The sequence below is a fragment of the Carassius carassius genome, chromosome 39 (genome assembly GCF_963082965.1).
Source record: "Carassius carassius chromosome 39, fCarCar2.1, whole genome shotgun sequence".
In the NCBI taxonomy this organism is placed as follows: Eukaryota; Metazoa; Chordata; class Actinopteri; order Cypriniformes; family Cyprinidae; genus Carassius; species Carassius carassius.
This window is the reverse complement of record NC_081793.1, coordinates 5,262,232-5,276,351: the sequence shown is the minus strand read 5'-3', so window position 1 is coordinate 5,276,351 and position 14,120 is coordinate 5,262,232. Positions and strand designations below refer to the sequence as shown.

The window sequence follows — 14,120 nt, the reverse complement described above, 5'->3', positions numbered from 1 at the left end:
CACACACGTGACCCGCGGATTGATTTATGAAAAAAAAAAATTTTTGCATGTTCAGTCCACACTCAGTGGTCATGGCGAGCGGAGGAACGGAGGAGCTTGAACGGCCCGCACATTTTGTATTCCCTGTCAGATATAATGATGAGGAAAGAGGTTAGAGAAAATATTGTGCCAGATCTTTATGAACAGGAGAAGAAAACAGTTGTGGATGAACTATCCCGAGCATCCTCTGTTGCGCTCCCGAAAGGAAGGGTGGACGTCCAGGGGGACGGAGAGCTCTGTGATGATAACTGCTCACTTCATCACAGCACATTGGAAGATGAGAAGTCGGGCTATTATGTTAAAAAGAAGATATTATGTGCACTTTAAGTTGATTTCATATATTTTAATTTAATAATTTAATGTTAATAAAAAAAAGACAATTTGAATTGACAATTTGTCTTGGCCTTTTTTTTTTTTTGCTGATCCGAAAAAATGATCCGATCCATACGAGGACGAGCGAGCGCGGGTTTGACTAGATGTATTTGGAGGTTATTGCTCACATCTCGTTCTGCACATATGCAAATGTTTCCATATTCGCAATGTATCTGAATGTTAAACTATAATATTTTTTATTTATTTAATGTAAACTATACGACGTGATGATGGCATTAATATGTTAATGATGCATGATGACATTAAGATACTTTTCAAGCAAGGTTTAGCTACTTTCCATTTCAAATAGTTGGCAACACTGCTTGAATGTTTAAAATTTTAAGACTCAAAAGCACTTGCAAATGTTACATTCCGTTATCTGTCGCGATCGTCTTTCAAGTTAAAATATTTGTGGGAATTTCCTGTTACAAGCGTGGAAACTGCGGGAATCAGTAGAATTATGCGCAATCCCCACAATCCCGTGCCGAAATTCAAGCCCTTTGTGTATTTTTTTATAGTTCATATAATTTTTCTTCTACTCAACAGTCCTGTCACCATTACATCACCAAAGTGTTGTTTCATTGGATCAGTGTTTTTTAGCGTGGACTTTTAAAGAGCGGTAGGTTTCATAAGTTATGTTTATTTTACCACAAGACATTTTCAGTAAAACCTCATCATTTTCAACAAGAAAACGCAATCCTTGGAGACATTTAAGTTTACCTGTACATGGTTAATAAATGGTTTATTATAGTATCTAAAACTAAAACCATAAACATTTTCGTTACGTGAAAAGCTTTTTATATTTCAGCTAGCTGTCAAGGCAGCATTTATCATTTTTATTTAGTTTAACTTGAAATAAAAATTTATAAAAACTGTATAGACGTATTTTAAAAACAAACTAATAAAAAACATAACTAAATGACCAAAGCCTAAATTAAAACCAAAACGGAAAATATAAAAATAAAAGCTAATTTGATAACACTTTACTATAATGTTCCGTTAGTTAATGTTAGTTAATGTATTAACTAACATGAAGAAACAATGAACAATACATTACATTATTTATTAATCTTTATTAATGTTATTGAAAATACATGATTATTGTTAGTTCATTTTAGTTAACAGTGCATTAGCTAATGTTAACAAATACAACTTTTGATTATAATAATGCATTAGTAAAGGTTGAAATTAATGAACTAAGATTTTTTTTTTTTTATTTTTTTTTTTTTATTTATTTATGGATTAAAAGACATACATAATCCAAAGGATAACATGTAAAAGTGTAAACACTTATTTCCAACATGGTCCTTGGTGGTAAAACAATTCACACAAACAAAGACCTATTATAAGTCAAAGACAAAAACATTTACACAAATCATCCGGATTTCAACAACATCCTAAAAACAGGCAATCATAAATCACCCAGTGCTAGTTAAAAAGATCAGCTACTCTATTCCATAAAAGGGCCTTAACCTGGTATCTAAAAGTCCCTCTGGTATTTACCATTTTGAGGGAAATTGGCAAATTATTCCACAACATGATACCTGTATAAAAAAAAGAACTTCCAGCTGCATTGTTGACTCTGGGCACTTTACAAGAACGGATACTGGCCCTAGTATTATGGTAATGCTGTGTATGAACCATTTTTATATTGGACAGTAAATATTTGGGAGCAGAACCATTTATAACATTATACATATGATTCAGCTTTAACTGCTCCACTCTAACCTTTTAAGATTAATAAATGCTGTAGAAGTATTGTTCATTCTTAGTTTGTTAATTTAAGCAGTTAACTAAAGGTAACTAATTAACCTTATTTTAAAGTGTTATCACTAATTTAGAATATTAATAAAAAATAAACTATAATAGTTTTTCTTGTGCTGGTAAGATTGTTGTAAACTAACAACATATGCTCTGATGCAGCAAGTGATTTCATCAACAGGTCCAAAACTTTCTCACACGGTCACATGCTTTTTTGTCATGGTGACCTTATTTGGTCATTTTATGTGAACAAATGCACTGTTACCGTATGACTTTACCATAAAGATAAGCTCTGCTCATTGCAGTGTATGTGTTCATAGATACAGAGAAGAGGGCTCAGTACATAGAAGAAGAGCGCCACATGCGGGAGGAGAACATCCGCCTGCAGAGGAAGCTCCAGAGGGAGGTGGAGCACAGGGAGGCCCTGTGCCGACAGCTCTCTGAGAGCGAGTCCAGTTTGGAGATGGATGATGAGAGGTATCCACAGCCCAAACATCACATGTAACACTAGGGCACTGCAATATGTATTGTCTTTGACAGAGGTTCTCAACCACATTCCTGGAGTCCCCCAAAAACCACACATTTTGCATATCACCTAATCAAACACACCTGAATTAACTCATCAGCTGAGACTCAAAGACCTGAAATGGGGGGTTTCAAACAAAGGACACATTCAAAATTAGCATTTTTGTGGTTGCTTTAGGAATGTGGTTGAGAACCACGGGTCTTTGATAATATCATATTTGCTGGAAACTTACGTTGAGTATGTCACTCTTTCAAAAACAAAAATGCATGCCTTCAAGGCATGATGTTGGTTAGTTGAATCTTTTTTGAATTACCACAAAATTCAGTACATGGGGACAAAAATGCCTTTGCACATGTTTTTGACTTCTATTTCTATATTATGAATATGACACGAGCAAATGTGCTGTTTTTATTGAATATCTGCATGATTGCAATTATGATTATGTATTTGTTTACAACAGGTCAATAAACATAAATTAAATATTGTGAGTAACATTTTAAATTTAATATTGTCTGTTTTTGCTCTATTTGTGCAACATAAATAGATTCAAACAAAGCCACAATGGAACCTTTGTGCATCTCCGAGCGACATTTGTTGATTTTTTTTAATCCGATTTTTTAAAATTAAATTAATGATTCAATTATCTAGTCATAAAACAGTTTTATCACAATTTAAAGTATTATTTTAAAAACATTAACATAGTATTTATTCAGTTATAATTGCAGTGTAAATAAAGCTAAATGCTGCTTTAGAGCTGCTTTAGAACTAGGGCTGCACGATGTGTCGTTTTAGCATCGATATCGCGATGTACGAATTCACGATATTCACATCGCAGGATGTGCGATGTAGGCTGTCGTAGTTGATCTGTTATTCATTAACTGTACGGGCCAGCTGCTCCCCGGCCCTTGACGAATGTGATTCGCAGATTAATTGCACAGCTTAACCATCATAGAGTGAAAGTTTTTTCATTGACAGGACTGAAAAACACATGCAAGTTTAACAGGGCAGAGAGAGAGAGCACGAGAGAGACACACAGAGAGAGAGAGAGCGTGTGCGAGAGAGAGAGAGCGTGCGCGCAAAAGACAGAGAGAGAGAGAGAGAGAGAGCGCGTGAGACACAGAGAGAGAGAGAGAGAGAGAGAGCGCGCGAGAGACCGAGAGAGAGAGAGAGAGAGAGAGCGAGAGCGTGCGCGAGAGACAGACAGACAGACAGAGAGAGAGAGCGCGCGCGCGAGAGACAGACAGAGAGAGAGAGAGAGAGAGAAGTTGTCAAGGAGACAAGTCACACTTGAGTTGAGCTCCAGATAAATTGCAAGAAAAATAAGATTTATTTGCTAACAAGCTAATGAAAAAAGAGGATTCAACATACAACAACATCTAAACAAAGATTTTGTTGAATCTGGACAGTTTTTTTTACACTGTCACACCTGAATTTGAGGAAAAGTTCAAGAGAAGCTGATCACAGGATAACCTCTGCAGAAGAGGATACTCATGTTGGAAAAGGATAACATCAAGCTAAACAACAACAACAACAACAGCCACTATAAGAAAACTTGCAGGATAAGAGAGGTAAAAACATTTTGAATAGACAGTGCTATTTATCTCTGTTTGGACTTTTGCTTGATTCCTGTTTGAAAGAACAGCACAGAAAAAACATTCTTGGACATTTTGGACACAACTGGAATTTTAAAGAAATCAGTGAAAGTCATATTTTCCCCATTTTTGGCTTATTTACTCATTTTTATCAGTTGTATATCTCCACTGGGGGATGATAAACAAAATCAATTCAAAACAGTGGCAGTTATTTCAGTTGATTGTTTACATTCCAAATCAATGATGGCCAACGCATCATCCTGGCCACGCCCCTTCATCTACCCTCAGAAGAGCTCTGAGGCCTCCAGGCTGATGCTCAGACACAAGCAGATGAAGGAGATGCCCGACACACTGTTTGCGGATCTACAAGAACACAGTGCCATGAACAACCTGCTCTTTCACACCGAACACAGCCCTTTATGGCACACTGCCTTCTGTCAACATTTCACCTTTACCAAGAAAAGAGGCATCTGTAAAGGCAGACAGATCTTAGCATTTGAAGATGCTGAAAAAAATGATGAAACAAGATTTTTGACCCTGAACTTGTATCAAAATGGCACTGTCATGGCCCAGGGATCAGAGTCTGCTCTCAAGATCTTCATTAAAGATTTTGAATTAATAAAAAACCTGGCACTGTCTGATGAAGTGGACAAGAATATGAACATTGTTCCCTCTCCTGAAAAATCAGTTCTAAAGACGACAGTGACTTCAGCAACTACCATTCCATCTCCAATGTCAAGAATGAAAGACAACTTTTCACTTCTGGAAGTAGAAGTCGTGGAGATAAAAGAATTAATACTATCCCACCTGAAAGACAACAACATGGAACAAGTTGATTGACATAAAGAACTTAAAACAAGAAGTTGAATCTCTGCAGAGACACAGAGAAGAAATGACAGAAGAACTTCAGAAAACCAAAGATGAACTAAGGGAAGTAAAATCAACTTTAGGAAGAAAACTAACGGAAGTTAGAAAAGAAATGCAGGAGGAGTTATCGGCCTTGAAGTCAGTACTCCACACCAAAGATGAACTCATCACAGATCTGAAAGAAAGACTCAACTCTGTTTCAGCACCTAAAGAGTCTTCTGCCAAACCCTTGACTCGTCCAGAGATGCTCATGGAAAACCCTCAACCTGAACAGCAGCCCGTGGAAGAAGAACCTCACTGCTCGACTGATCCTGCACCCCAGATCCACAGCTCCTCTGCACAGGACCCGGGAGAAACACATGCTCTTATCCTGACGGACTCTAACGGGAAATATGTCAATGAGAGACTTCTGCTACCAAACATGAGAGCCAAGAAAATCTGGTGCCCAAACACAAGAAGTGCTTTTCAGATCCTGTCTGAGAGTAAACATGAAAACTACAAGCACATCGTAATCCACACAGGGACGAATGATTTAAGGGCCATGAAGGGCCGTGTGGCTCCTATGATGAGAGAGGTGGCGATCAGAGCCACACAACGCTTCCCAGAGGCTAGAGTAACTCTGTCCACACTGCTGCCACGCACCGATGTGCCTTTCCACGTCATCCACGGGAATAATGTGGAACTCTCCAGAAGCTGCGCACTCATTCCTAATGTTCATCTCGCCCATCACAAAGACATACAGCCTCATCATATGTATGACCACATACATCTCAATAAGCAAGGAGTGAAAGTCTTCGCCAGAGTGCTGAAAAGCACAGCCCTTGGAAACACAGCAAGAAACAACAGAAACTCCGATAACAGGCGAAGCCCTCGTCCTCCAGCAGAGCCCAGACGGACCACCGGACCTCCACCCCATCACAAGAGCTACACAACACAGAGAAGCCTTGGTCCTCCAGCAGAGCCCAGACGGACCACCAGACCTCCACCCCATCACAAGAGCTACACAACACAGAGAAGCCTTCGTCCTCCAGCAGAGCCCAGACGGACCACCGGACCTCCATCCCAACACAAGAGCTACGCAGCGGCCGCTCAACAACCACAGAACCCTGCAGCCGCTGAACTCAACCAGATCCGACATCTGCTGAACGTCATCTGCTCCAGGCTGAGGACATAACCTGCATAGCACACACACACACACACACACACACACCTATTCATGAAATCATTTAAAATCAGTTGTTGGAATATACAAGGTGTGCACTCTTCTACTTTTGGTAATAAGACTGCAGACCAAGACTTACTCAGCAGTGTAACAGACATGGACATCTGTATCTTTCATGAGACGTGGTGTCGTAGTAATGAGACCTTACATTGTCCAATAGGATACAAGGAAATTATGGTTCCTTCATCAAAAAATTCTAAAATTAAATGTGGCCGAGACTCAGGTGGAATACTCATATGGCACAAAGACGATTTAAAGCATTCGATTAAAGTTGCTAAAAGTGGAAAATCATCCATTTGGCTTGAAGTGAAATCCGTCATATATCAGTCTAATCTTTATCTCTGTGCAATCTATATTCCACCTCATGACTCTCCCTATTACGAAGAGCAAAGCTTCCCAACATTACAGACTGACATCTTACACTTTCAGTCCAGAGGAAACATCCTCATCTGCGGAGACTTAAACGCCAGAACAGGGCGAGAAATTGATTGTAAATATTGTAGATAATGACCACATCCCCAATGACACCACGTTTCATCCCTCATCTAATATCACACCGAGAAACAGCTATGATACTTCAGTGAACATTAGTGGAAAACCAATGTTGAAACTCTGTAAAGGTTTAGGATTATACATCATTAACGGCAGAACTCGTGGAGATACATTAGGTAGATTCACTTACTGCTCCAGATTAGGAGCCAGTGTGGTTGATTATTCAATAACAGATATTGATCAAAGTTTTATCAATGCCTTCACAGTCAGACCTCAGCTCCCGATGTCCGATCACTGCCAAACTGTCAAACATGTCAAATAACTAAAACTGCTCCACCTGAAGCTGAAAAACTGTTTCCTCTGAAACAGAAACTCAAGTGGAATCAATCCAACTCAGAACAATTCAAAGAAAATATGAACAATCCGACTATATTAAAAATGCTAGATGACTTTGTCCACTGATTTCACTTTAGATATTAATGGAATAAATTTAGCAACAAAAAACTTAAATAACATATTCGTAACATTGATAACTCTATCTAATATTAAACAGCAAACCAAACATAGAACCAATGGACAGAGAAAGAGAAAGGATGTCTGGTTTGATGATGAATGTGCCGGTCTCAGAAAAGAACTCAGGAGACTTTCCAATAAAAAGCACAAAGATCCGTCCAGCCAGACATTACGGCTTTCTTACTCAGACTGTCTGCAAAAGTACAAAACACTGCTGTGGAAAAAAAGAGAAAAATATTTTCAAACTAAAATTGAAGAAATTGACGATTCAATAGATCAAAACACTTTCTGGAACCTATATAAAAAACTCCAAAAACCCAAATTAGAGATATCACTCCAAAATGGCACAATTTGGAAATCTTACTTTGAAAATCTGTATCAAAAAATTGAACCGACCAACCTCAACCAACCTCAGAGTAAAATAAAGAAAACACTAGAAGACATGGAAAAAACTATTAAGAATTATCAAAATCCATTAGATAAATCAATAACAATATCTGAAATATTAGAACATATTAAAAATCTTAAATTAAAGAAAGCATGTGGACAAGATCACATTAATAATGAAATGCTTAAACTCAGCAGTCCCATCATGATTCAAACAATAGGCAAATTATTTAATCTGGTGTTCTGGTCCGGACACTTCCCTGAGATCTGGTCTGAGGGACTCATCACCCCCATATTTAAGAGCGGCGATCGATTCGACCCCAATAACTACCGCGGGATAAGTGTGGGCAGTGTGTTGGGGAAACTGTTCTGCAGTATCATACACACACGCATCGTCTCACACATCCTCAGCACACAACATCTTAAATAAAGCACAGATTGGCTTTTTACCAAAACATCGCACATCCGACCACATCTACTCTCTCCACACTCTAATCAACAAGAACATCAACCACAAACAAAGGAAAATATTTGCATGTTTTGTAGACTTTAAAAAAGCATTTGATTCAATTTGGCATGATGGTCTACTGTACAAAATCCTACAAATTGGCATTGGCGGAAAAACATTTGACATTATTAAATCTCTGTACACCAACAGCAAAAGTGAGGTGAAGATGGGTAACCGCAGAACCGCGTTCTTCCAGCAGGGCCGTGGAGTGAGGCAGGGCTGCAGTCTGAGCCCAACTCTATTCAACATCTACATCAATGACCTGGCGTCAGCGCTGGAGAGCTCTACTGCGCCCGGCCTCACTCTACAGGGGTCAGAGGTCAGATGTCTGCTGTATGCGGATGACCTGGTCCTGCTGTCCCGCACACCTGAGGGCCTTCAGCAGAGCCTGTCCCTGCTGGAACAATACTGTCACGACTGGGCCCTGACCGTCAATCTGGACAAAACCAGAGTCATGGTGTTCCAGAAGAAAGCCAGATCTCAGGGACACAAACACCAGTTCCTGTATAAAGGCCAGGTCCTGCAGCACAGCTCTAGCTACAGCTATCTGGGCATCGACATCAGCGCTTCGGGACGCTTCGGTCTGGCTGTGAAAACACTCGGTGAAAAGGCTCGGAGGGCTTTCTATGCTATAAAGTCACGATGTGGACACTTAAAATTACCCATTAAAACCTGGATAAAATTATATAATTCAATAATAAAACCAATTCTTTTATATGGATGTGACATTTGGGGACCAGTACTAAATTTTAAAAATTGGGATAAAACATCAGTAGAAAAATTACAATTGGAAATTGGCAAAAATATTCTGGGGGTTCACAGAAACACGTCCACTGCGGCCTGCAGGGCTGAGCTGGGCCTGTACCCACTGAACATGGAGATCCAGAAGAGATGTGTTCAGTTCTGGCATCACCTCCGTCAGTGCAATATAAAGCCCTCCTCGCCAATGAAAGCTCAGCAGAACCTCATCCTCTGAACTCACTCGCTCTTCAACTCGTCCATCAGAATATACTCCCCATCAACCCCAAACCTTTTATTAACCATATCCACAAACATCTAAAAGTCACTCATGATCAAGCACTAAAAGCACATTTTGCCCTCCAGAATAAACTGCAATGTTACTCGGCTCCCTCAATAGAACCACTAAATTGGCCAGTTATCTATTTATTAAACATTTTAAAGAAAGACAAATCCTCTCCAAATACAGATTAAGTGACCATGATCTAGAGATAGAGAGAGGAAGACATAGACAAACATGGACAGAGAGAGAGAGAGAGCGAGAGAGAGAGAGAGAGAGAGAGCGTGCGAGAGACAGACAGACAGACAGACAGAGAGAGAGACAGACAGTCAGAGAGAGAGAGACAGACAGACAGACACAGAGAGAGAGAGCGCGCGCGCGCGAGGGAGGGAGAGGGAGAGAGAGAGAGAGAGAGAGAGAGAGAGAGAGAAAGCGCGCGCGCGAGGGAGAGAGAGAGAGAGAGAGCGTGCGCGAGAGAGACAGACAGAGAGAGAGAGAGAGAGACAGACCGAGAGAGAGAGAGAGAGAGAGACAGACAGAGAGGGAGAGAGAGAGAGCGTGCGCGAGAGAGACAGAGAGAGAGAGAGCCGTCTTCAAACAACACGAGCGCTGTCTTGCTCTCTCTCTCCCTCCCGCATATTAATCAATTGACGCGATGGTGTCGATGTTTAAATCATTTAAAATGAGAATGTAAGTGTGCTCACCCCATTTTTGTTTGTAAGAAAAAATATCGCAATATATATCGCAGAAAAATAAAATATTGCAATGTCATTTTTTCCCAATATCGTGCAGCCCTATTTAGAACAGTCACCCACTGCTTCACTTATATGGGTTTATTTAACTTTTGTTATGCAGGTACTTCAATGAGATGTCCGCTCAAGGCCTACGTCCCCGAACCGTATCCAGTCCCATTCCCTACAGCCCATCCCCATCCTCCAGCAGACCCATCTCACCAGGTACACCATGTTTACTTGAAAATGTATTTTATAGGGGTGGCATGGTTCCCTGAAAAGAACAGTTCGGTCCACCACACACGGTTCGGCATGCGCTAGGACCGCGGTTCAACTTAAATCTGACAAAGCATCTGTAATATCATCTGTAATATGGTTTGCTATAAATAGCATGTAAAAAAAAAACAGGGTTCAGCTTATAAATGTTTCTGTTGATGCATGCGCATTCTGGCTTCACAGACATTACAACAACAAAAATGCACAAACATGCGCCTCAGAATGCGTGCAAATATAAGCTCTCTCTGAAGTATTGTTTAAATGGACAAAAACTGAAAATCACTGTTTATTGTTTGTATCTTTACTCTATTTTATTTTTTGTGCTGTTGCTTGTAATTGGATAGAATATTATTTTTATTTATTTGAAAGTATAGTTTTTCCATAAACATAGCACATACTGAACTGTACCGAAACGTGATTCTAAACTGTGAAACAAACCAAACTGTGAAAAAGTATTTTATGCATCTTTCCCGAAGAACTTGATAATTTTAGCTTGCTATTGAAAATGGGTCCCAGTTTCTATTGTGGTATTTTGTAGTAATGAAAACGATGCACCTGTTATGTACTCCAACATCATGAGAGAACATAAGTAATGAAGTAAAAAACAATTTTTTAATTCTTCATAAACTGTAAACTTTAGTTGAATCAGATTCAGTCCACACATGTTTTCAGGAGCAGGTCTGGCCAACTTTTCTTGACCAATCATTCAACATAAATCCACAAGCACATAGATCTTTAGAAGATTTCTTTAGAAGTGCACTGCCCGTTTCGGCAGGTTTTTTGATGTTATGGGTGTTCTGATGACAAAACATTTGGCTTAACAATAGGCAGCTACAACCACAACCTCATTTTGACTGAAATCTAAGGCCGGGTTCACACCGCAAGCTGCAGCAGAGCAGAAGCAGCGCGTATTTTTTTCGGTGCCTATGTTAACAGATGAGAGCGTTCACACCGCACGCAGAGGCTGCGCGGCAGAGCGTAGCAGAAGCAGAGCAGAAGCAGCAGTGTCGCGATCGTTTCAGCGCTGGGTCTATTTTTGCTGCGCTGCTGACGCTCAGTTAAAGTGAAAGTACACATTTGGTGGACAAAATAAATATGATTTCACACAAAAAGTGCTCTAAATGCACAAAAAAGCACATATAGGGTGTTTTAACAAGAACTGGATGTTAGGAAAGAAAATTAATATAAAAAAATATGTATAGAAGATAAAGTGACAATGATCAGGGCCAAAATACACATGTACTGAAACGAAAAAAGGAATTTTGCCCAAAATTTGCATTAATGATATCTACTGTGTTCTTAGCAAATTACATAACAATGTATGATATTTAAAATCACATTTTTTATTTTTTTATTATAATTTTTATTTTTATTTTATAATTTTTTTTTTTTTTTTTTACAAAATCTGTTAAAGTACTTACAGTTCTATCCAAAAATAAACGTTTTTGCCGAATTACAAAAACAACTTTAAATAATTTATATTGCTAGTTTGGCCTTGGAGATTTATTTATTATTAGTAGTAGTCGTATTCTTATAACTAGGCCTATATATTGGCAGAAGAACGGATGTCGTGCTGACAATCATAAACAACAGCACGTGGTGTCACAGGCGGTGGTCTTCAGAGTGCACCTGGAAAGACAATAATGGACGACACTCGTCTCATCGTGGAAGTTGAGAAATATCAAGTTCTTTATGATCCACACAATATACTTTACAAAGACTTGCAGGAGAAGGAAAAAGCATGGGATGAAGTTGCAGCGGCTCTTATTGCAGATGGTAAGTAATTTTATAGTGTTTTTGACTCTTTTGCTGGCACACGAGCGAACAACTCAATAGGCTATTTGATTCAAAATTGATTCAATTGGAACCATTTATTTACAATTTCTAAATTACACAAGCACACAAATAACAAAAGCAGGTGATACATGCATATATAATAAACAAGTAAATGCTGATTTCAAGATGAGCAGGAAGTCAAGGCTGTGAACTATTTACAATATACACATAATTTAAAACCGTTTATTAAATTGGTTTTCAGGGTGTCCTTTGGTAAATTTGATTGCAAACAAACCCAGTAACAAGATAGTAGGCTAATATGCACCATGTTCTCTCCTACGTCGGTTAATGGGATGAACCCAAAGTATGCGTCTTTTTCATAGTCTCCTTAATAACAAATATAGCGCGATGGCCTTTCTTCTATCAATAACACGTACTGCACGGAAAACAAAGACAGCAAAATGGAAATTATTATTAGCAATGAAATTATTAATTAAAAAAGCTTCTTGCCAAGTCTTTTTATTTAAATATATTTTAATGGAATTAAAGCAATGCGAACGTAATTATAGAGTACTCTGACCAAAATCCGCTGTTCAGTTGCGCGCTACCTCCGCGAAAGCAAAATAGGCGCGCGCTGCTTCTGCTCTGCCTACCTGCTGCTAACGCGCTGCTTCTGCTCTGCTGCAGCTTGCGGTGTGAACCCGGCCTAAGCATGTATCCTTTAATGGAAATGTCCCGTCTAAGACTGCAGAAAGGTTTTAAAGGAAATTGCTATAAATATTTTAGTAAAGGATTTGTTCACTTCAAAATGGAAGTTCAGTCATCATTTACTCCTGTTATTCCAAACCTGTGAAACATCTGTGAGACACACAAGGTGAATTTTGCCCTGGAAACTGGCACCCAGTAGATTATTACTGTATAATAATGAACCTCAAGGAATTTGCTAAAGCCTTGTTGACTTTGTTCCCGGTCTGTTCTGAAGGGTTGTCATATGCGAGTCACACAATGGGCTTCACCCCGCCATCTACACTGACCAGAGCAGGCATGTCCTTCTACAACACACCCGGCCTACATGTCCACGCAGGAGCCTCACACAGCATTGCAGTGAGTTCTGTCTGATGTTTTCCTTTGTCTCGCTCTCTCAAGTCTATCAACCTAGTGTGTGGGTGCTATACTTGTGCAAGTCTGGTTTACCTAACGTGGCTGTATGGAAACGCATGCGTTCACATCAAAACTAACATCACGTCACACTAATAAATAAAAAAATGGTGCAGTGAAATGTTTTAATTTGAACAAACAACTGGTAATGCATCTGTTAAGATGGTCACAGATATATGCATGCTGTCAATATGACCGGTTTTTTGTTCTTCTAAACGCTTTTCACTTTTGCCCTACAAAGAAAACTCATCAACCAATAAGATGTGGGATTTTGGTCACATGCCCCGAGTCACAGCTGTTACATTAATGTACATTTTGGTGGCTCATGAACACAGTATTTTGCTAAGTGACAGTCATTATCAGTGGAGTTAATGGAAACGAATGAGCTGACATAGCTGCAAAACAAGCTCTTACAGAAAATGTAAATGAATGCAAAACCCCGCCTTCTAAAGTGTGGAGCCAGTAATCAACAGATACATACTGGAGAAATGGCAAGCGGAATGGGAAGAATGTCAAAATAATAAAAAATAATAATAAATAACAATAAATAAAAAATAAATTCTGTTGTAGGAACAAGATGTATTCTTTTAAATCCAGAAATAAAAGAGAAAAAAAAACGCACTCTAAAGAAATCCTTTTATAAAATTATAAAATGTCTTACACTGATGAAGGCTTAGGCTGAAACGCGTCTGTGTAAGACATGTAAGACATGGTACGAATAAATTTATAAAAGGATTTCTTGAGAGTGTGTTTTTTTTCTCTTTTATTTCTGGATAACTTTATTACTCGCACCGTTGAGCGCGCCTTCTCCACTACAATTCTTTTAAATCCAGGCATGACCAAGATGTGTATACAAGGTGTCGTATTGGACATGGGCCTAAA

The 14,120-nt window shown here is 39.1% G+C and overlaps 1 protein-coding gene across 1 annotated transcript in view; it reads left to right on the top strand.

Annotated features, from left to right (window-relative positions):
* The window catches only part of LOC132121270 (coiled-coil domain-containing protein 6-like), a 34,574-nt gene that overhangs the window by 15,641 nt on the left and 4,813 nt on the right, over nucleotides 1-14,120 (top strand). Inside the window, exons 6-8 of the mRNA XM_059530501.1 lie at nucleotides 2,493-2,649; nucleotides 10,153-10,253; nucleotides 13,063-13,184. Coding sequence (XP_059386484.1) covers nucleotides 2,493-2,649; nucleotides 10,153-10,253; nucleotides 13,063-13,184 — 380 coding nt within the window. The remainder of the gene's footprint in view (nucleotides 1-2,492; nucleotides 2,650-10,152; nucleotides 10,254-13,062; nucleotides 13,185-14,120) is intronic.